This window comes from Hermetia illucens, chromosome 1 (genome assembly GCF_905115235.1).
Source record: "Hermetia illucens chromosome 1, iHerIll2.2.curated.20191125, whole genome shotgun sequence".
NCBI classification, from domain to species: Eukaryota; Metazoa; Arthropoda; class Insecta; order Diptera; family Stratiomyidae; genus Hermetia; species Hermetia illucens.
The window spans coordinates 1,977,139-2,001,364 of record NC_051849.1 but is presented as its reverse complement, the minus strand read 5'-3'; the positions used below and the strand labels follow the sequence as shown (position 1 = coordinate 2,001,364).

At 43.2% G+C, this 24,226-nt stretch overlaps 2 protein-coding genes across 12 annotated transcripts in view; both read right to left on the bottom strand.

The window, feature by feature from the left end:
• Positions 1 to 4,790: 4,790 nt before the first annotated feature.
• LOC119661608 lies at positions 4,791 to 21,226 on the bottom strand. The gene is made up of 8 exons (XM_038071024.1): positions 21,183 to 21,226; positions 21,015 to 21,097; positions 11,533 to 11,607; positions 10,972 to 11,475; positions 5,612 to 5,763; positions 5,444 to 5,555; positions 5,244 to 5,341; positions 4,791 to 5,184 (listed from the first exon to the last, which is right to left on the bottom strand). Exons 1-8 carry the CDS (start codon positions 21,224 to 21,226, stop codon positions 4,993 to 4,995), a joined length of 1,260 nt encoding a protein of 419 aa, XP_037926952.1. The 3' UTR covers positions 4,791 to 4,992.
• Positions 21,015 to 24,226, bottom strand: part of LOC119651140 — a 114,034-nt gene continuing 110,822 nt past the window's right edge. For all 11 annotated transcript variants that reach the window (XM_038054618.1, XM_038054543.1, XM_038054592.1 and 8 more), the window contains one exon: positions 21,015 to 22,552. In XM_038054618.1, the coding sequence (XP_037910546.1) occupies positions 21,228 to 22,552 (1,325 nt within the window). In that variant the 3' untranslated portion in view covers positions 21,015 to 21,227. The remainder of the gene's footprint in view (positions 22,553 to 24,226) is intronic.

Below are 24,226 nucleotides of genomic sequence, written 5' to 3'. Positions count from 1 at the left end.
GATGATGATGATGATGATGGCGGTGCGAGTCTTTACTGTCTGTTTTATATGTTCTGAGATTCAGCAAGGTTGAAAAAAGATCCACATTTGTTTGAGGATCTCTTCTATCATTGTGTATTCCGATTTTTCTTTTGCGGTTTCGTGACAGACATTTTTCGTGCATAAAGGATCAGTTAGCTCATTCTTTCCTAATTTTAGAAGCAGGAGGCCCGGTGGAGATAGGATTTGGTAGCAAAACTGCTGGTAGCTATTGGGGAATATCATCAGCGTTTTAGTCCCTTGAACGTCATGGTCCCTTTGTCTCTGATATTTCCGAGCTATTAAATGTACGTTGCTGGTGAAGCCTCCAATTTGAGAGGGAAGTTCTCGGTAATATAGTTCTAGATTTTCTTTGGCATGTTAGGAGTAAAATGGGGGTCATATTTTTTTATTACGCTCGCCGAGATTATTACCCTAATTTGACCCGTTCGCAACTGAGTCGATTGGTATCTGCTGTCAAGCCACGATACAAATCCCACTGCCACCGGCGAGATTTGAACCGCGAGCTTCTGTACTGTAGCCTAGATCTCTAGCCACTGAGTAAAGTAAGTTGGTAGTAGTTTTATCGACAACCGTCGTGCTGCATGGGAGAGCCTTTTCTCTTCTGCTGGTATCAGCACGTGCTTGACTGAATACGGTCTTTTCATTTATGTTCAACGAATTGAATGAAGTTGAGGGAGAAACCGAAAAAATACCAATATTGCATTTTTGGTGAGCTACTGTGCATTGCTCTCTCGCCGTATGATACTCTTGAGTAGTGTACGAGTCGGCTATGCGCAAGGTCATAGGGGAGGAATGCGAGCCAGTAAAAAGTTCTGTCCACCTGCAAAAACTACCTAACGAAAAAAGTTAGCTGCAAAGCAATCTAATTCAATTCGGACTCATAGAAATCTCTGACACCGAAGGAATCATTTGCTTTGTTCTCCTTTCTTTCGACAGCCTTGGCAATGCGCTGAATTTACCTATATTTCTCTAATACAGGGTGCGGCAGCATAATTTCCTTTTTTAAAATGCGCGCCACTCAGTTAGTTGGTGTCATAGCGGAGCGCTAGTGGTCTCGTTCAAGAGGGGATATTGCAAAGTTTTGTCCCGACACGGTTCAGTCGCCATCATGCGTTGGAATGGTGAGGAGCGTGCCTTTGCCGTTGAGGTTTACTTTTCAAGCGGATGTTCGGTTATTGCAACACAGCGTGCATTTCGGAATCGCTTTAATTTGGTCCCGTTAGTTCCCGTCCTAGACCAATTGTTACATGGGTCATTACATTCAGACAAACTGCAAGTGCGACAAATGGAAGAACTGGAGTCCCTCTGCCCGTTAGATCACCTGAGAACATTGAAGCAGTGAGAGCGTCAATGTTGCGATCGCCACGGCGCTCTGCGCGCAAACATGCATCTGCCCTTGGACTATCCGATCGTTCTGTGAGAAGAATTCTTCGTGATGATCTTCATTTTCATCCCTATAAGATGGCGATAGTGCAGGAACTTTCAGAACGTCACATCAATTCTCGGATGAACGCGGGTGAACTTCTTCTTGATGTCGTTCCCGAGGGTGCTATTGTTTTTTTTAGCGATGAAGCCCATTTTCATTTGTGTGGGTGAACCGTCCAAGAACCCTACAAGATTTGAAGACCAACATTCAAGAAGAAATTGCCACCTGCTATGCTAACAAGAGTCATGACAAACGCCAGAAATCGGTTTATGCAATGTATGAAGAATGAGAAGGAAGTTATGCTGCCGCACCCTGTACCTAAGCCTAGGAAAGGTGACTAGACAAATCCAAAGAACTTCTGGCAAATTAGCTTAATATAATTTTCGCTGAAACGTCTAGAGGGACTGATTGAGTGCCACATTCACGGGAAGGCGCTAAGTTCACACCCACTAAATGTAAACCAACAGGCTTGTCAGCGTGGAAAGTCCTCTGAGTCTGCTCTTTATTCTTTAGTTTCAAAGACAGAGGAGGCATGTCTGAAAGACGAGTACGCGAGGGGGAGGGGAGGGGGGTGTTCGTGGATATTGAAGGGGCGTTTGATTGTGGATCTACGCTAACGCAGCGATTTCTATGTGCTGAGGTGGGTGTTGATCGCTACCTAAGAATCGAAGCGATGAAAGGCTGCCCTCAAGGATTTGTGCTATCGCCATTTCTACGGAGTATGTTGATCGACTCAATACTGTAAGAACTGCGAAATCCGCCAATACGCGCTCGCGGAAACTAAATGGTCTTTGCCTTTCAGGGATGAGGAGCACAATCCTTCAACTCTCCGTAGAAGTGAAATATCTGGGAGTTATTCTAGACAAGAAACTTCTTTAGAACAAATTTGTAGAGATAAAGATGAAACGAGCTCTCACAGCTTATGGCCTATGTAGGTGGACCTTTGCCTCGACATGGGAACTTAGGTTTCAGGTAGTAATGTAATCATTTGGCTGATGTTCGCTTAAGCAACCGAAGTGTGGTGGGTTAAGGTGAAACCAAGGAGGTTTTACTGTAAACTTGCCACACTTGGTGTTCAGAGGTGGCGGTGAGGAAGACGGGGCGGCAACTCTGTCGGCCAAACCAAAACCAAGTGGCCGAGGAGAACCTCCATAGTGGTGGCACCGGGAGACATGGTACTCACTTTGGTTTGCCGGCCGTGATGCAGTCGGCGAATGCTCCAAAAGCCTAATCAGGGCGATCAGACCCAAGTCTGCACAGGGACTCATCTAAAGTGGTAATTGGCCACGAAACCTTACCAGGGGTATACTGGTATCATGGGAACCGAGATAGCTCCTGGACTCTCTTCTACTTCGGGTGAACTCCCGTTGTATGTGAGTACAGCTCGGTTATTTGCGGTTGTCCCCCTAGTGGGAGCTTCATGGTGGTTGTGGTTGTGGTTGTGCTCAAGCGAGAAGAGACCTTCGGGCCTCGGCGTGGGTTGCGTTTCAACATGGGTGCCGTACTTCTTAGTTCCGTAGAGATTTAGGTATGTCTTGCATCCACCAGTATAAATGCTAAGCCATGCACTTGGTATAGACTGGTACCATTGTTGCTTGTCTCAGCGGGGCTCTGATTGTGGTCACAAAATCAATCCGTGCCTTAAGAAGACCGTGGGATTAAGTTGCAAGACAGGTGCTCACGTTAAACCCTCAAGGACTTAACTGTAAACTTGTCACATTGCAAAGAACTGTGTGTCTGGGTATCATCGGTGAATGCATTTGCAACCCTTAGATTTGTTTATTCAGAGCGCTGCAATGAAAGCAGTTCATAAACTAATTCGATTCGATCTATGGGAAAACAACAGACGTAGGGGTACAGAGCATTGGAAGAGTTATTGGGGGAAAAAATCCAGTTCTCGCAATGTCTTCTGATTCCGGGATCCCCATACATCTGTTTGGTAGAAGATATGAAGTTATCTTGAAACGAAGAGAAGATTGGGACGAATCAGAAAAATTGTGTGTCAGGATATACTGACGTCTTTTACACCAATGGCTCAAAAACAGAACAGGGTTCTGAAGCAGAAGTCCACCTTTCGAATAAAACGAGAAGTGCGCTTTTCCCTTGGGACAATATACAACGGCCTTTCAGGCTGAAGTGTATGCGATCCTAAGTTGAAGGGCAGTCGTATCGCAATTTGTAGCGATAGTCAAGCTGCATTGGAGTGTAGAAATCGATTGAACTCTGTTTCTAGATTTAATACGGTGGAACTTTTCTGGGTACCTGGTAATTATGGTTTGGAGGGAAATGAAATCTCGGATGTTTTAGCAAAAAAGAGTTTAATTTTCCCCATATCCCCACCGGAACCAGCAATTGGAGAATCAGTAACATTTGGCTAATGCTTTTCCTGTCAGAACTAAACGGACATTCAGCAAAGCTTCATCTGTCGGAAAGCAGGAAGACTTGCAGAAGTATTGTGGGCATTCTGACTGGAACTAATTCACTAGCTGGGCAAATGTTCAGAATAGGAATTCTCCAAGATGATACGTGTCCATTCTGTAATGAGGGAGCGGCATTCACAGAGCATTTTCTATGTGAGTGCCCCGCCAATGGGCGCATCAGACATCAGATTTTTTGTGCTGATGTGCTACCACTGCAGGGGTACTAATGGAAATCCTGCGATACTTAAACGAATTCGAGATATTTCGTTAGACGGGGGAATTGAGTACAATAGCCACTAGAGTCTGAGTGCCTCTCCCACACCTCAAACGCACATACTTTAGTTTTGTGGACAACCGCCAGTTGGGTTGCTTGAGTGAGGGTTTTCTCTTCTGCTGGTATCAGCACGTGCTTGAATGAATAAGGTCTCTTATTTTATGGTCAGCGAATAAGGCTATTGTATTTGATCAGAAGGTCTATTATCCTTGTAAGAACGCCAGTGTTCCTCTGTGCTTTTGTACTGTTTATAATGAAGTTCAGGGAGAGTCCGAAACAATACCAATATTGCAATTTGGTGAACTGCTATGCATTGCTGTCTCGGTGTATGACACTTTTGGGGAGTGACAAGTAGGCTATGCTCAAGGTCATAGGGGAGGAATGCCAGCCGGGGATGAAAAACCTGCCCACCTGTAAAAACTAACTGCAAAGTAATCTAATTCTATTAAAGTCTCCGGGCACCGAGAAACCTCTCTTACCGAAAGAATCATTGCTTTCTTCTTCTTCCTGTCAGCATCTTTGGAATGCGCCGACTTTACCAACGTCTCTCTAATACATATATTCCTATTCATATGAACACAATTGAGTTCTACTTCCACTAAACGCCATGTCCAAGAAAACTCAATAATTTTTTGAAATTATCTTTATTTATATCTAACCTAGTTGCGCTTACTACAACTTTGTTTTCAGTAAATATGTAAACAAGATAACAATTTTACAGTAGAAAGTGTCTCCATTCCACTCTAATCTACGACATTACTTGATATCTAATTCCGTACTCTAATGTATATTGAATGTGATTGCTTACCATCAACATGTTTTCTACGATTTTACTCAATTCCATGGTCTTCGTCTTCCTCCTCTTGAAGTCGCAGGATGTCTGCTTTGTTCATAAAATAATAGCTTGGCTGTCGTCCTTTTAAGTCTTTTACTATTCGCTTGGCACCTTTTCTTATTAAAATTCGACTGATTTTCTCTACAGAATTTATTCCCATTGCATAGTGTAGTGCAGTCCGTTCGAGCTAGGAAAAAGGATATTTTTGTTAGGCTATGTATCCTGATCATGTGTCGACTTAAATACATTGTCACCAATTTTCAAAGAGTTCCGGCAAAGATCAGTGAGGTAGTCAACCAATGCTTCGTTTTCTTTAAGGACGGCAATGTGTAGGGCAGTTCGTCCTGTCAATTACGGAAAAAGTAAAATTTTAAATCAATTTGTGATAAAATGAATGAGTTTCAAAAAGGTTTTTTAAGGATCGACTACATTTATTTGTGTCTTACCATAATAATTTTTGGTCCGTATCAGCCTAGCAGGGTCTGATACTGAGACAAGTTCTTTCACTCGTTGCATGTTATTTAAACGAATCTGTTGATGGAATTCCTCTCTGGTTTCCTGCGGGATATTCCAAATGAAATCTAAACAGCTTTAGGAAAAGCGAGAGTGCATACCTCGAATTGTTGAACTGTCTCCAAGAAATCGGCCAAATTATCGTGACCGCGTGCTCGACTGAAATCTACTATGTTCGTACCATGGTCATCTGTGATATCTAAGATGTGGTCGTATCCTTCGGAAACCATGTTTTCAAAGGCACTTATGTCTCCTGGATAGAATGAAACTGTTTAGTGCTAGGGGGTGCGGTTCGGATATTAAAGTTAAGAGTCAAAATTCAGATGTTCTTTCTAGAATACTTTGACATTGAAAACTTCAAGTGATAGAATAGGACGGACGAGTAGATTACCATACATAATATAGTGGTTTTAAAGAAGTCTTTACTCTATAACGCTTTTTACAAGAAATAGGTGCAAAGTCTAAAGGTATAAATGATAGAAAGAGCTACCTCTCTTTTATAGTTACTTGGTTTCCATTCCTTTGTGGAGTATAGGGTATTCGCGCAGTCTCTTCCCCCTTTATTGTTCTTTTTCCCCGATTTTATTTTCAATAAAACTGTGCTTTAATTTTATTATCTTCATACTAAATGTGACAAGTTTACAGCAGCGCAACGCAAAGACGAACACAAACATCCCGAACTCATCATCATCATCAACGGCGCAACAACCGGTATCCGGTTTAGGCCTGCCTTAATAAGGAACTCCAGACATCGCGGTTTTGCGCCGAGGTCCACCAATTCGATATCCCTAAAAGCTTTCTGGCGTCCTGACCTACGCCATAGCTCCATCTTAGGCAGGGTCTGCCTCGTCTTCTTTTCCTACCATAGATATTGTCCTTATAGACTTTTCGGGTGGGATCATCCTCATCCATACGGATTAAGTGACCCGCCCACCGTAACCTATTCAGCCGGATTTTATCCACAACCGGACGGTCATGGTATCGCTCATAGATTTCGTCATTGTGCAGGCTACGGAATCGTCCATCCTCATGTAGGGGGCCAAAAATTCTTCAGAGGATTCTTCTCTCGAACGCGGCCAAGAGTTCGCAATTTTTTTTGCTAAGAACCCAAGTTTCCGAGGAATACATGAGAACTGGCAAGATCATAGTCTTGTACAGTAAGAGCTTTGACCCTATGGTGAGACGTTTCGAGGGGAACAGTCTTTGTAATCTGAAATAGGCTCTGTTGGCTGACAACAACCGTGCGCTGATTTCATCATCGTAGCTGTTATCGGTTGTGATTTTCGACCCTAGACAGGAGAAATTGTCAACGGTCTCAAAGTTGTATTCTCCTATCCTTATTCTTCTTTGTGTTTGACCAGTGCGGTTTGATGTTGTTGGTTGATTCGTCTTCGGTGCTGACGTTGCCACCATATATTTTGTCTCGCCTTCATTGATGTGCAGCCCAAGATCTCGCGCCAATATCCGCCTGCTCGGTCTGGATGAAGGCAGTTTGTACGTCTCGGGTGGTTCTTCCCATGATGTCGATATCGTCAGCATTGGCCAGTAGTTGGGTGAACTTGAAGAGGATCGTATCTCTTGCATTTACCTCAGCATCAGCATCATCCCGGACTAATGAGATCAAAATGCTGGTGCTCAGCCAACCAAACCATTGCACCGCCAAAATAGATGGAAATTGTCCTGAACAAGGTTGGCTAGTTCAGTGAGGAGGATGTTTGTTCTGAGATGTTGAAGTTTAATTATCAAATGATTTACCAATTTCTAACTTACTTTATGCTAAGTTTGAATTTTTGACTGTAACAGTAACCTATCTTTCACGGAACTCCTGGGCGTATTTACTAAAAAAGATGACTGAGATAGTTGCCGCTTGCGTCCAAATGCTTCGATAGTCGCGGCGGTCATCAGGGAACGTCTTCAACATGAGGTCATCATGGAATCTGGTCACCAAAAGTCGATGGGAGCAGACACACAGTTTCAGTACCGCCGGATCACTCTTTTTCATTCTCTTCCGTAAAGATCCAGGACGAATTCCAATAATCGCGTTTAGACTTCTCGGAAATGGATCCTTCGCATAGACCAGGCATTCCTAGGCTTTGTACATCCACAGCAACTCCGAGAATTCTATTTCAAACCAATGACCAAAAACAGCCATTTGTGTATTGTGCTGTAGTTGCGGCACGGTCAGAGGATTCGTGTTATTGGTTTTATTGACTGAAGAAACCTAGAATGGAAAATTCATCTCGAACATCCACGCGACTCATTAAGGAGAACATTGCTAGGATGATTCAAATCAACAATAGCGACACCAGCAAATGGATGAGGAATAAACGGATAGGGTTTGCCGGAGCTATGCAATCTCCAGTGAGGCATTTGTAGTTGAAAATCTGGACAACTTCAGGCAGAAACTTCCTGTAGTATGCAGTCGGTTGAGACGGTATGACAGAAGTTAGTTCGGACGTGTTCAGAATGCAACGTAGGCAAGGTACCACCGGAGCCTTTTCAGATCACTCAAGGAATTTCAACAGAGCGTCCAGACAGTCAAGATTTTGGTAACGTTAGCAAATCAGCGCATTCTAAGTGAATTACCGCCGAAAGCGCCCGTCATAGCAATATGCATAAATTTAGGGGAAGTCACCGAAGAGGAAGTTCGACGTGTTATAAACAGCTCGACTCGAACTAAAGGGGCCTGGTCTGGAGGGGGCGCATACTGCATGGTCAGTTGGCACATTGTATAAACTAGATCGTTAGTCGCACTAAGGAATTTTCATACTCCTTCACTGTGAGGATTACGTTATCCTTAAAAAGGACACGTTGCAGGACCCCACAGGCACAAGACCGATGACCTGCTTACTAACGTTTTATAAATTCATAATGTCCATTATTAGTGGAAGAGGAACAGGAGCAAACAGGGACAAGTACGGAGGGGAAAAGGTCGTTGATAAAAAATAAAGACAACAAAGGATCCAGAATAGATCCCTGCGGGACGCCAGAGGAGGGGAGGAAGGAGCCGGATCAATCGAGATTCCAAAAAGGTTTTGGAAAAGCTAAAAAGCTTACGTTCCTCCTCCGACTTTACCTTAATCTAGCCCTCCTTAATACTTTTAAACTCCCTTGTCAGAAACATCGTTGAATATTGCTGTAAAGTGTGGTCTCCCTTCCGCAACCGTGACTGCCGCGCTGTTCAACGTAAATTCACGCGGACCCTCCTTTTCAAAAAGAGCCTTACCCGTGTGGACTATCCGTCACGGTTCCGCACCGTGAATCTGCCTGCCCAGCAGTAACGTCACTCTTTCAGTGTGGTATCCTTTCCGCAACTGTGACTGCCGCACTGTACAGCGTAAATTCACGTGGACCCTCCTTTTCAAAAAGAGCCTTACCCGTGTGGACTATCTGTCACGGTTCCGCACCGTGAATCTGCCTGCCCAGCAGTAACGTCGCTCTTCCTTGATATGCGTACCTTTTCCAAACTGTGTAATTGCCTGATGGAAAGCTCTGCAAAATCTGATACTATTTTCCACATAGCCTCTCGTAGTACACGTAGAGAGGCCATTTCTTTCTTTCGCGGAGTTCGTCATTTACTTTTACTTCCCGATGTTGAGAATATGCTGGTTCTGCAATGTCCTACAGCTTTTACGTTTTTAACGTAAATTAAACCACTTAACTGGTCCTCCTTTTGAGGACAATATGTAACAAGGAATTTGCTTTCTGTGTATTGTCTTTGATTAAATAAATCAAGAAAATAAATCCTGCGGAATGACCAGGGATACCCAGCGGATCAAAATGTCACAAGAATCAGGAGAAAGCAGAAAGGCAGAATTTTCCTGGAGTGCTAGAACACAAGGGACCAAAGGACTTTGGTGTCAGGTAGGAAAGAAGGTCATAGCGGCATAAGTGAGACATGAAACTACTGTGCTGTACAGTTTGATGAAATGACCAAGAAGAAGGACATATGGAGGGAAATGGTATGGAAAGGCATGCATGGCATGATGCTTAACATCGGGGAAACTAAATCACTCAAGATGTCACTGGTAGTGCGGGTGTTACATTCATTTTTCTATGTGCAGCACCGCAGTACCATTTTGGATTAACAGTCTTAATAGAAAGGTGGAGGGGAACTATCGGCAGCATATCGTTTTCGTGCGCCAAGAGTTGTTAGGAGAGTTCGAATAGCTCAAATTAAACAAAATTCGAGGGTGAGAGGGCGATACTCATTGATATTTTGATTGAGGAGATGTGGTGGTTGGACGATGTACGGGGGACCGTAATATTGAACGATGCGTAATCAGGGTTGGTAAAAACTGCTGCTCTGATGATCGCGCAAAGGAAAGTGGCCACGCATTATCCCAAACAACCAGCTTTGGAATGATATGCAGCCATGGAGATATTCATCACCATTTGATATAGCTTTTGTTCGGTAATGGTGGATTGCCCCGGTATGAAGAACCGGAAAATGCTAGTGGGATGGAACAACAGAGCCTATTTCAGCTTACAAAGACTATTCCGCTCGAAACGTCTCACCATAGGGTCAAAGCTCTCTCCATGATCTTGCCAGTCCTCATGTATTCCTCGGAAACTTGGGTTCTTAGCAAGAAAAATTGCGAACTCTTGGCCGCTTTCGAGAGAAGAATCCTCCGAAGAATTTTTGGCCCCCTACATGAGGATGGACGATTCCGTAGCCTACACAATGACGAAATCTATGAGCGATACCATGAACGCCCGGTTGTGGATAAAAGCTGGCTCAATAGGTTACGGTGGGCAGGTCACTTAATCCGTATGGATGAGGATGATCCCTCCCGGAAAGTCTATAAGGGCAATATCAATGGTAGAAAAAGAAGACGAGGCAGACCCTGCCTAAGATGGAACGATGACGTAGGTCAGGACGCCAGTTATCTTTTAGGGATATCGAATTGGTGGACCTCGGCGCAAAACCGGGATGTCTGGAGTTCCTTATTAAGGCAGGCCTAGATCGGATACCGGTTGTCGCGCCGTTGATGATGACGATGATGGAACAACTTGAGTTACTCTTAAGGATACCATTACGAATGGAAGTGGTCATTTCACAAATGCTCGGATCCAAAGATGCATGAAATGCAATAAAGTATACCACATAAGCTGTATCCAGGAGGAACTTGGAAGGATAAAGCTCTCAGCGGCAGAAAGAATAATCCTTATCGTATCAGTAGGACAATGGGACCATCACCGATAATGTTTACCGATAATTTCGTGGGGTACAGTGGGTGAAGAGAGATCGTTTTATTGGGTTAAAGTCCTAAATTGTGATTTTCGTTCATGGCGTTTTGTTTTATACGAAACCTTAAAAACTAGGCTTTGGGGATTAAGGCACCCTGAATCCAGCTCAGTTTCTACAACAGTAAGGTTCTGATGTCGTCGATGGTATTCCTGCTATTGAGTCTTATTGAACCTTCATTACAAGAACATTCTAAAAAAATTCAAGGCTTACCTTTAGCTGCAAGGCTGAGGACATAGTGATCAATTTGTTTGGCATTTGCAGGTTGGTTCGCCTGAAGTGAGACGTCACGAGCTGTTCGGTATAATTCATCACGGTAAGTGATATTCACTTCAGATTCCTCAATAAGGGTGAGCAAAGCGTTGCGGCTGTGGGGTCGAGCGCATGCAAAGTGCAGCATGCTCTGACCATGCTCATCACGATCATCAGTAGTTGACGAGGCATCATCTAGCTCAGGACTTGATGTGGTCTCTTCCACTGGACCATTGCTTTGGTTATAGGTGTTCGGTGCAACTGAATTATTCGAGTATCCTGAAGTAGGTTGTCCTAGGAGCCCACTTACACTATGCGACGTTCCCTGGCGGGATTGTTGTACTGGTACCGGTTGGGCGTTGTTTTTGGCGAAATTATGGAGAAAGTTCGCCAAGTAGAGAATCGGTTCGGTTGGACGTTTCTCGGCAATTTCAGTGAGCCCTTTGATAAGTGGATCGCCGAGTGCTGCGGTGAGCTCGTATTGGAAGTTATATGCATTAGGGTCAGTTGATTCGCACTTACCTTCGGCTAAGTATCGTCCTTGTTCTGTTCGAAAAATTGGTATTTCTAGTTGATTCAAATTTGTGTTGGTCTTATCTGAAAAATGTTTGAAGAAAATTTGATATGGTTGGCATCAATAGTAATGAATGATTTCTTATATTTATGTTTCTGGGAGGAACAAAAGAAAAGAAAAAGGACGAATGTAAAATGCAGCTGTAATATTTTTATGACGCGATTATGCACTTTACAGATGCATCTTTTCGAAACTATCGATTTTGGCCCAAGCTTTCTGAAGCTAACTAGATTTTAGGAACTTCACATTAATGCCATTGGGTAAGGTGATCTATGTACGTCTGGTCATTTAACCCAACCATATGATATCAAATTCCCTTTGAGGGGTTAGTTCCCACAGCAAATGAATGCACGAGGGTTGCGAGTGGGCGATTGCCTCAGAGAACAGAGATTGAGATGCACATTCTAAATGAAACAACGCATGTTCCGAATGATTCCAATTGAAAATTTAATCTACAAAAATAATATCATGTAACAAAATATATGCATAAAGGGGATGGAATTACACCAATTATCGTCTGACTGAGCTCCACCGACATCAGGCCATGACAAAATCTCAGTTCGCAATTATTAATGATGGCTATAATCTGAAACGTGTGTTATTAGGTCATGTATTCATCGGTTTTAGTTTAGTGAAAAAACTGTGAACAGAATACTTTGGAAGTTAGGTTGATTTAGCAGGGTTAAACCTATAAAGTTGTTATCTGCTCTGAGATAGTGCGCAATATCAATTTTAAACGAGAAAGAATGGAAAATAGGCGGCTAATTCCGGTTGATGGTAAGTACAAATGTTGGTACGCAGTTGCTCGCTTAGCAATTTCGTTACGGATTCCCAGCTATATTGCATAATTGATTCTACGATTTATTGTGGACTGGCTTGTTATCATGGAATAGTAGACAATATTGACAGCTTCACCCGGAATATAGCGCAACATTCCTTACTTTATTTTATTGTTAGATCTTTCCCACTGATTCGTACTTTGTCTTCTGGAATTGTAAATAATCCAAACGCTCCTAAAAATTATTGGAATTATTGGGAGGTCAGTTAGGAGTTCATCAGTGTCCAAGGGTGGAGGTCAGACAAAATTTCTTCTTCTGAAGATTTGTCCTAATAGATCCTGTTTAGCCTCCAATGCCAGCTTAAAGATTTTTTCAAACTGACACTAAATCCTGGCAACTTGTTTTTTCTGCTCTTTCCTCTTGCTCTTGCTCAGCCACTGTATTAGACCGCTATCCGCATTTTGCTCCTTTTTGAGAGAGAACAAATTTATTCTAACAATATTTTTTAATTAATTAATATCTTGTGTGGCGATCATAGAAACTTCACATAAATGCTATGCTCCAAATATCTTTTATGTGATATTTCAAGTCCCTTTTGCCCATTACCACCTTTTTGCGGAAATCGTTTTCGACGTGTGTCTACAAGTGTTCTATTAGATTTAAATCCGGGCTCCGTCCTGAGTGAGCATGAGTCCTTTTGACATTATAGAGGACTCATTCCTGAACGACCCTGGTTGTGTGTTTTGGATCAATGTAGTGATCTAATATTACATTAGATGACAAGCCCAATATAGCAACCATAGCTGATATGTACTAGCTTGGTATATTAAAGTCATCTATTTTAGTGGCGTTTTTTTGGTTTATACCCAGTAATTCTGTTTCTTTAGACGCCATAGCACCCAACATCTTTATGGTGCAACCGCTGTGTTTAACTGTTGGCTTAATATTACAAACTTCTAAGGTAGTAACCACCTTTCTTCACACTAACTGCAGGCCATCCAAACCAACAATTTTGAGTTTAGACTCGTCATAACACATAACGGCCCTTCCGTTTTATTAACGGCCTCTTGAGTATATACCTCGTTTAAACTTAGTAAACCACTTCTCAACTGTTGATTTTTCTGGTGCGAAGTCCGGATAATGTTTATCAAGCCAAGCCTTGGCTTCAACAGTATTTTTTTTCGTCAAAAAGCAATGTTTTATTAACATACAAAATTTCTTTTTAGCCGTTTTACTTCAAACTCACAAAAGGTGCCTAACTCAAAATGCTCAATGACACTAATTAATAGTCTGACAGCTGTCAAATTTGTATACGTGTCATATGGATTTCACACTAGTACTGTCATCTGTGTGTTAAGACTACAAACCCAACTGTTAATCCTTCTGTATGAAGAAAATTATGAACGGTTTTAGGAAGATCTGTGATAATACTTTTGTGCCAGAATTCTTTGCAATAGATACTGTAGTTGTCTTGGAGTTGTTTCTCATGTTTCGCTAAATCTATGGTTTTGTTTGCTCCGACTAGATTTTCACAGTTCGATCACCATCTGTTTTGCAAGAAACGGAGCCACTTTCTTTAAAGATTTTTATTGCGTAATGAATAGTACACGTTGTCTCCATTACCAAAAGGCGCTGCTCATTGTTTTTTACAGTCGGCCAGTGCTTAGAACCATAGAAAGCGACAGGTAAATTTTAGATTTGAGACGTTCGTTTATACGTCGATCACAAAGAACACCAGTTGCGCTAATGCGTGAAGCAATTTCACAACACAGTTCTCTATTGGCTGATAGCATTGAACTGAGACGTTGAATGTCCCGTGTGACGGTGTCTATAACAAGAACAAAACAGAGTGGTGAGAAGGCGCTTTCTTGATCAAAACCAACCATAAAGGGTTATTGTTTTTTCTTTCATAACGTACGGTTTTCGACATATTAGACGTTAAAGTGTACTACAGTAACTGCCCAATTTTTGAATTGGTTGGCTGTAGTAAAGCTAAAGGAAACAAGGGTCCTGGTTTAAAAATAGTTAGAGAGTTGGACTTAAATTTAAAGAAAACATCAACGTGGCATTTGGGTGCGTATATTTCATCATTGAGGAGCGGTCTGCTGAAAAAGTACCTCATTTTGACAATTTGCGATACGACTCAAGCTGTTTTTGTAAAATTTGAAACAATCTTTTTGAAAGCACGTTGAGGAGTGCCATGGTTCACAGGCAAGAATATATTGGAAAGAAAGGATGCTTTTGTAAAGATACAATTTTTCTTGAGAAACATTGCATGTAATGGTTGTACTTGTAGTTACTTTAAGTTATAGAAAAGACTTAGTTTTATCTAAAGTAAAACCATTTTAAAAACGGTTTACTCTTTGGCTCTTTCTAACGGGCAATTAAAACCTATTGAGGTATTGGCCGGGCTTCCCACACTCTCTGAGAGACATGATCTCATGTTTTCTTTCCAACAACTCCTTGATCAGTGAAACGAAAAAGATTGTTTTTTTGTTTTTAATTTGTAGTTATCGATATTTCGGGAGCCAGTTGTTCCCTTCCTCAGTGCTTAACCCTGAAAAGTTGAAAGTTTCGAAAGAGGAGTTCCAGTTCATGATAATAAAGGTTACTGCCAACCTTCCAAAAGTCCCTGGGAAAGTCCCATACTCTTCGTGCCAAAGAAAGAAGGTTCCTGACGCCCGTGCGGAGATTACCGACGCCTCAACGCTGCTACCACTGCGGACATCGAGGATGTCACCATGAACCTTGTTGTCAAACGTGTGTTTTCCAAAATTGATTTCTTGAAGGCCTTCCATCAAATACCCGTCGCCGAAAGCGATATCCCCAAAACAGCGGTCACTACACCTTTCGGTCTCTTTCAGTTTACGGCGATGACTTTCGGTCTCCGTAACGTCGCGTAAACCTTTCAACGTTTTATGGCGAGGACTGGACTGCTGCTTTTGCTATATGGACGACTTATTGGTTGCATCAGAGTCGAACCAAGACCATATGGAGCACTTGCGCCTGATTTTCGACCATCTCAAGACGTTTGGCATCGTTATCAAGGTTTTCCAAATGCATTTTCCGTGTGAACGAGCTGGAGTATTTCGGGTATGTTATTAGCGAAAAGATTCCTCGCCACCTACATCTTTGGTAGATGCAATCTGAAAATTCAAGAAATCGGCCACCATCAGGGAGCTCCCACGATTCCTGGGGATCATTAACTTTTACCGACGTTTCGTCCGCAACGCCGTTACGCTGCAAGAATCGTTCAACAATTACTGCGTAAGGACCAAGAAGCGAGGCACGACCGCCATCGCCGATGATGCCTTCGAAGGATGCAGAAACGGCCTAGCCGACGACGTGCATTTCTAGACCAACGCCCTCTTGAGGCGCAGCCCTGGGGCAACAACAAAATAAACAGTAGGTTCCGTTAGCTTTTTATCAAAAGAAACTCTCCGCTCCGGAAATGAAATACAGCGCGTACGACCGCGACCTGTTTGCCATTACCACAGCGTCTGTCACTTCCGTCACTATCTAGAAGGTTCCGAGTTCTTTGTATTAATAGACCATAAGTCGCTGATATACGCGTTTGCTCCGTCAAATAACAAAGCTTCGCTCAGCTACATATCTTAGTTTACAACGGATTTTCGTTTTATTCCTGGCTCAAGCAACGAAGTAGCATCGTATCGACACTATCGCAATGCCTGCTTTCATCAGCGAAGATGAGCTGTCCCATGAGCAACCCCTGGTCACGAAGCTACCCTCCCGGAGAACCTACTTCGTGCCAACATCACATCCCTGGAACAGATACGCAAACGCTGCAGTTCAGACAAGGAGATTGTCTGCGATGTGTCTCTTGGATGTTTGCGCCCCTACGTCCCGGCATGGTTATTAATAAATAAATAAAATATTCGAAATGTGGACTGGAATGAAAAGGAACGTCCACCAAATGGTTTCCGGTAGCTGATGAGCGTTTTGAACCCGTCCATCTAAACATCGTAGGTCCCTTGACTGTTTCACAAGGTTTCAGATGTTGCTTGAATGTAATCGACCGATTCTCCTGGTGGTCTGAGGCGACTCCAATGGCTGACCACACTGCAGAATCCGTGGCAAAGGCCTTCTACAACAACTGGGTTGCTACCGAACGCCTCGTATGATTACAACGGAAAAGGGTACTGAATTCAAGTCGGTCTTGTTCAAGTCGCTAGCCAACTTCATCGGATACTCTAGGACCAGGACGTTGCCTTATCACCCCGCGTCAAACGAAATTATCGAACATTTGCATCGCATATTTAAGGCCGCAATTGTATGCCTCGAGCAAAACCCTGCTTGGCTGGACATAGTGCCCACAGTTCTATTGGGACTTCGTACTAGCTGCAAGGAGGGACGCTTTGTGCGCGGAGATGCTCTACGGAACTACCCTGTTGCTCCCAGGAGAATTCCTCGTTCCCAGCAATGCACAAACGGGCCCGACGAGTTCCTTACCAATCTGGCCAACGTTATGCGTGAAGTCCGCCCAGTACCGACAACTCAATGAAATCGACAGAGAACCTTCGTGAATAAAAAAGTACATTCACTCATATCTTTCTGCATGTGGATGCCGCGCGGAACCCTTTTTCGCCGCCCTACTCTGGACTACATCAAGCCATTTAGCGTCTGTCGGACATCCTTTATGAAGTCGACGTGAGCGGACACCGATGGAACGTGTCTATTGCGAGACTCAAGCCAGCGTTCGCGGAAGCGAAAGCCGACCTGCAACCGTCATTGGAGAATGTTTTCCAAGCAGTCCTTGGATGTCCACCTTACTTTACCTTGGGATGATCTACTCGAACTACGTCAACGAGTCGCGTGATACCATCGGCGCAGCGTATTGCCTATGCAAGCACGCGTGCTTCAGTAATGACGGCTAGGCAACATAGCCCTTTAAATTCCCCCCACGTCGGCACAAGGACGTATCCGTCAAGTAGGAAACACGTCTAGTTTAACAAGAACAGCAGTAATCGTTCACCGTGACACCCAATATTGAAATGTCACTCGGGAGGGAATACTGTGCTGACCGGACGTTGCCGCGCTCACCATCAAGGGCACGAGATCGTTGGCAGTGTTGCACGTAACGATCAGTGGAACTGAGGCAGCCATCCGGTTAACACCTAACCTACAATTCGTTAAACTTGTTAAATGCTTTTCCCTTAAATAAAACCGTTGTTGTTATTTTTCCAAGTGTTGAGTTTTCATCATTGGCGTATGTCATACCTAAGGACTCGAGAGCACAGTACTATAGCCTTTTCTACAAGTGAGTTAGCTTTCCTCACAATGGATCATTTCAATTCAAACATCAGCTCCTCTATATATGGATTTTTCGAACCTGTTTCCGCCTGGGTATTTCAAGTCGGGTACAGTTTTGATTTTTTTATTATTACGACTTTGATTCGTGCTTGCATTTAAGGTCCTTGCTTTCCATCTTCCATACTTTGACTCTCGGTTCTCGAAATGGTCAAAATTTTTTGTTCCTTTGAGGTATTCGTTCGGCCCCTAAAGAACCTATGGCAGTGCGGTTAGGCATTGGTGTTGCTGGTGGTATTTTTGGGGCAGGAGGTTTTGACTTTTACCTGAGACTTATTTCTACCTTCTGTGACCTATTGTAAAGGACGCCAATGGTTCCCACCATATACTTTACAGACATTGTGGTCTAAATTACGCGTATTCTTAATAAACTCGGGCAATTACTTCCTTGGGAAGAATGATTATTGGGGTTATTGGGGTTATGATCTCTACCAGTCTAGGTTGGATTATCCTTTTTTAACCTTTTTAATTTTTCCCGGAGTTCTCTTTTGACGTCCAAGGAACATAAGAGTCCATCCTTCCTTACAAAGTCGGAAGGCTCCTGGACGTAATCTTCTAGTGAAACCTAGGAGCTGCTGGTTCAAACGCACTTTCCCGCTAGCTAGGAGGACTGTGAATCAGAACCTTGCTTGGAGGGTTTGCGGCCATCCCTGCTGTGTGAGACTATCAGATCGGTAATTACCGAGGATAAGATCGGCTGGACTATAAACAGCTTCTCCGCATATAAATCTCCAGGAACAGGTGGCATAATGCCATTTATGCTACAGAAGCAGCAGGAAAGGGTTGAGCCATAGCTTGCTGCATCTCTTTAGGATACGTACCACAGTCCTGAAGACGCGCACGAGTGGTTTTCATACCGAAAGCCGGCAGGCTCGGTCATGAGTTCGCGAAGGACTTTCGACCAATCAGCCTGACCTGTTTCGTGCTGAAGATCCTAAAGCGCGGCGTGGACATCCACTTAAGGACGATTATGAAGACAACGCCTTTCTCTAAGTCCTAGCATGCCTACCTCAAAGGAAAATCCAAAGAAACCGCCCTCTACGAGGTAATTGGCACGGTTGAGCGGTCGTTGCAGTTCAAGCAGTATACCCTAGCTACCTTCTTGGATACAGAGGGAGCTTTCAACAACATTAGTAACAACGTCATCGAAGAAAACTTGACCAGTATTGGATTGGAGGGATATCTTACGCATTGGATTATATCCATGCTAAGTACCAGGATAAACCAGTCGCATCTGGGAGGCAACCACTTGAGAGGCACGCTCCAGGGTGGCGTCATCTCTCCGGTGCTCTAGTTAATAGTAATGAACGAAATTTTTCGAACCTTGGACAGTAGCGGGGTGAATGTGGTGGCGTTTGTCGACGACTTGGTGATATTAGTGTCAGGCATGTTTCCGTCCATTATGAGCGACATCATGGAAGGATCGTTGTGCCTATGGGCCGCAAGATGTGGACTTGGCATAAACCCAACCAAAACAGAACTGATGCTATTCAGCACTAGGACAAGGATATCTGAATGCCACCTAACACGGCTGAATGAACAAAGATTGGTTCTTTCCTCTAATGTAAAGTATTTGAGTGTAATCCTTGACCCAAAGCTAAATTGGAGATTGAACATACAACTGAGAGTTAAGAAGGCCTGTTCAGCCTTCTATGCCTGCAAGGGAACCTTTGCAAAGACATGGGGTCTCCGGTCGAGGATGGTTCTCTGGATGTACAACGTTGTAGTGCGTCCGATCCTAACGTACTGCTCTATTGTATGGAGGCAGACTTTCAGCAAAAAATACAATAGGATGAAGCTTAGTAGGATTCAAAAAACCGCGTGTGCAGGTGCTACTGGGGCTTTGCGGTGCTGCCCAGTAGATGCTCTCAATGTACTCTTGCATCTCCTCTCCTTAGACCTCCACATTAAATACGTTGCAGCGTCCAGTGCCATCAGATTACGTGAGTCCGGATGCTGGGGAGTGGAGTCCTATGGCCACAGTAACTTCCTAGATGAAGTACTTCGGGAAATTTGGGCATTTCCCACGGATTATGTCACACGCAAGTTGAACTTCACGAGAAACTTTGCTGTGGACTTTCCAACCAGGGCAAAATGGAAGACCGGCGGCGTGTTGCAAGTGATGACTCGGTATTCTTTACCGATGGATCAAAGATGGCCTGTGGAGTCGGCACGGTTGGCATGGTCGGCCCTTCGGTGAATACAGTCGGTGTTTTGCTGGCAGCTGTCAGGGGTGGATTCTACTTGCACTACCTAGCAGCTACGGGCCTTAGATGGCGAAGGCTTACGAGGGGTGCCAAGTCAAGGAGAATTTGGCCCGCTTGTAACATAGCCCGATCACGAGAGCTCCTGTGACAGACGCGTGCAAATGCATTCAAGATTACGGCGGTCTACATGGGGAACTGGCCCATAGGGGACCATGCCGCCAAGCTCGGTATACCCTACAATTCGCATTGCCGAAGCTGCGGAGAAGGAAGGGAAACCCTCATGCACTTTCTTTGTGATTCCCCAGCTCTAGCTAGAGTCAGGCTGCGGACACTGGGTAAACCATTCTTTGGGGACCTCCGTGAGATTTCTAGTTGAAGGGTGGGAGAGCTGCTTTCCTTCGTGAATGCTACGGACTGGCTCTGAAGATCCGAACCGGCTAAACTCTGCCTCTCTGCTCTCATAACAGCAGTCACGGTCTTAGGAGTTTGTGGCATCAAAACGGCGCACTATGGCGCTAATTGGGCTCCTTGGAACGCCCACCTATCTACCTACCCTTCTATCACACAGTTTTTTTCTTCAAAAAAGATCTTTGTAAGTTTTGTTAGATTGCCCCATAGAAGTGATTTGCTTCATTAGTGAAAATAAGGCGGGGAGGAGTCAATTCAACACATTTGGTGGGAACAACCTTTTAAAATTAATTCGAGACACTCTTCTGCGTTATATTCATAAAAATATTATTGCTGCGAAAAAAAAAAAGATTGTCTACTGGTACACATAGCAAACCAGGTATTAAATAGTAAATTAAAGTATTTTATTCTTAAACATTATTCGCATATGTTCTACGATATGTTGGAGTAGTATTCGTCTTGTTTCTGAGCGAAATTCAGTTTATTGGAAGTGCAAACAGATAAGATTTTCTAAAAAGCAAAATAAAATAAATTTTACGGATTTGCGTTAGATACACTTTTGTGGCTAAGTTGGAGAATACATACACATACAATTTTAAAGATACAAGACCACGCTTTTGATAGTATCATATATTTTCCAACTATGAAATAATAAGATACAAATTTATAATTAGTCGTTATAATTGAGGAGAGAGTGAAACTACTAACCCAATATTTGATGCAATGTCGTCGGGGGAGTAAAGTTGGTTTTGTGATGATTTTTATTTACACAGGTGACGCGATTTGGCTGACTTTATACAATAATATGTAGATGAGTACTAGATGTGTGTTAGAGAAGAAAGGAGCAATATTCCCTTACTGTGTTAATATATTTACAAAGTGAGTTTTGTGGCGAGAATTGAGTTCGATCCTGATTCCATCTTAGCTGTCTACGAGGCTGTTCTTCTTGCGCCTAAATATTTTCACAAGCATTGCTGCTATTTGCTTTGAGTTTGTCAAAGCCATGTCCTTTTCCAGTTGCAGGATATTGGTGACGGCCGTACAATAATCTTGAAACAGTCGCCACTCTGTCACGCCAAGACTTTGCATATTTACTACACGGACTATGCCATCTTTCTGATTCGGGATAATGTTCAAACCACGGACAACACATAGGTGCCGGAGATTATCAAGTTCCTTCACAAGATTCGGGAGATCCATAGTCAGGGAAATTTTAAGAGCAGTCCCTAGATAAGACGGCCTCGAGGAAAGATAGCCTAGCAAGTAGCTTTCTCGGAAATGTAATTTGCTTTCGAGATACATCATAGCTCGTCCAACTTTAGAGTATGCGTAGCCAACGTCTGCTGGTGCATCTGATGGGGTGCTGACAATTATCCGTAAGTGCTCTTGAACGTTGATCCAGGCAGCTAGGTCACCAGCACTGCTGAGGAAAACTCCTCGTCCATAGGGCCAGTATTGTCCATTTATGGCGAGAGACTCAGCCTCTTGTTTTGGGTCTGAAGTATCCAGAAGTGCAATAAGAAGTTTGGAAGTAGCAAGGACAGTTCGGATTTCCGAAGGATTCTCGAGGACTTCGTTCATGGTGTAGTAAGTACCGGGTTCTTCTTCACTGATGGCATCTGCAAAATCCGAACTTAGTATCTTTTCGAGGATTACACGTTCCGCTTGTTCGATTTGTCCGATATTCAAGTTCAGTGGTAGTTCAAAATCATCGAGGTTCCTGGAGCATTCAACGAACCCGTCCACTATATACTTTCGTGATTCGTCAACGCTGAGTCGTATACTACTATCAATCTTTCCGTCTATAACAGGAAAGTAAAATATTCCTGGATGTGGTTTGAAGTCTTGGCTTTGTGGCATGCAATGTATATCCTTTATAAGTGGCACGAGAAATTCTTGGAATACGACGTAGACATCAAAATCAGGAGCAACCACACCTGCATTTAGATCCTCGTCTATTCTCCTTTCTTTACTTGATTTTTTCATGGCCGGCCAGATTACATCGAATAAATTATGATCCAGTCTAGTTTGTCGATGTTTGATTTTATCAAAGATGCTGCGTTTCAGGAATCGTGCTAGATACGTGGTTACGGTTAAGCGAAGTGATGAAGCACTACTTGGCGTGGCTGATCCCAGTGGATCCGCCTGACGGTTTGGCTCGTGAAGAAGACGGAAGCAACGTTCAAGTGTTGACAGGACATCTGCATCATCCACAGGTCGTCGAGCACTGTGCAAGTCGTCCGGTACTAAAGTTTTTTTTTGAGGAACGCAGGATAATTTGCAGTAAGAACATGATAATAGAAAAAAGTGCGGATGTTGATTCAGATTGGAACTAAGAAATGTGCAAGTACATTATGATACAAAGTATATTGGAGAAGTTGATCTCTTCGAAGATTATCTGAAGTGAAGTTAGACTGGATTAGCTATTTTGAACTATTATAGATTTATGTGGTGTTTGTTTGTGTTTTTGAAGGTTCATTGTACATACGGGTGAACAGTTTGAAAATATCTAATCAAGGCAACTGTTTTTGAAAGATAGATTTGAACAATTATTTTCTTTTATTGTCACTATATACAATGTACATTTTTGTCTAGTGCATACAAATAAAATGGAAATAAACAAAACAAGAAGCCGTATTTTGTTGCAACAACAATCTAAATGTAGCTGCACCGAAGTATTCGTCAACACCTACTTATTCACTAATACGCTGATTGGCAACGAGACGAGACAAAAGTTTTTCGATTTTCAAACTTCCGTCATTTTAAAAAATTGATTGAGATTGGTCAATTCGTCCTTTGGGTTAAACTGACAATAGATGTGGCCTATCGGGTTCTCTCCCTGCTTCGGCATCCATAAGTCTAAGTACAGAGAAAATACCCGCCTTGAGAGTCAAGAGGAGATTTGGCTTTCAGTTTTTAAGGACACGTTGTAAGACAACATATTATTAAAGCCACTTCAACGCCTGTCTGTCTTCCTGTCTAACTGTATAGTTCTCCGTCGTATGAAAGATGCAATTCATTTGTTTGAAAGGTAGTGAAACTACCACAATCGAACCCAATGTATTATCCTATTTCTTTCAGACAAACCGAACATCCTTGATCGTGGTCGGAACTTGATCTCAGGGGCAATGAAAATCGTTTCTGATTTACAGCCGGGTCGAGAGCAGACGACATCTTATCCTTATGGCGCATAAAAAGGTCGGTATTCCCAATGGAAAAGAAGACGCCGCAGATCCTACCTCAGATGGAACGATGGCGTAGGCCACGACGGCAGATAGATTTTCAGGTTTTTTCTTTCTTAACCCTATCATATCCGATGAGGTTCTTCGTCTTGTGGATGCAATGACCAGTCACCGTAACATGCGGATGCAGACTTTTCCTCCAAACAGAAGGCAATTCATTTCGGCCATCAATACGCTCAATCGGAGTAAAGCCGGTCTCCCTGCTGAGTTATTTATCGATGCACCTGCAGTTACTGCAGTTCTGCTGCTTCTACTCGTACAGAAATCTTGGGAATCCGAAGCCTTTCTCGGAGAGTGAAAGAAGGGGATGATAGTTAAAAATGGCACCCGTTTTCAGTCTGACAATTGGAGTAGTATCAGTGTGCACCCTACCGTTGCAAATATAATAGCTAAAATGATCCTGGAAAGCATCAAAGAATTTCTCGAAAGCTTGATTGACAGAGAGCAGGATGGCTTCCGCTTGGGGTCCTACTGCATTGACCTCATCATTAACTTACGGATCATTTTCGAACAGTGCGCGCTGTTTAGATCTTCCCTGCACCTGCTCTTTGTCGATTATGAGAAAGCTCTTGATAGCGTGAACAAGGATTATATTTGGAGTGTTCTACGCAGCAAGGGTATTCCGGAGAAAGTTATATCAATTATCAGAGTGACATACTCGTATATGATGGTACAAGA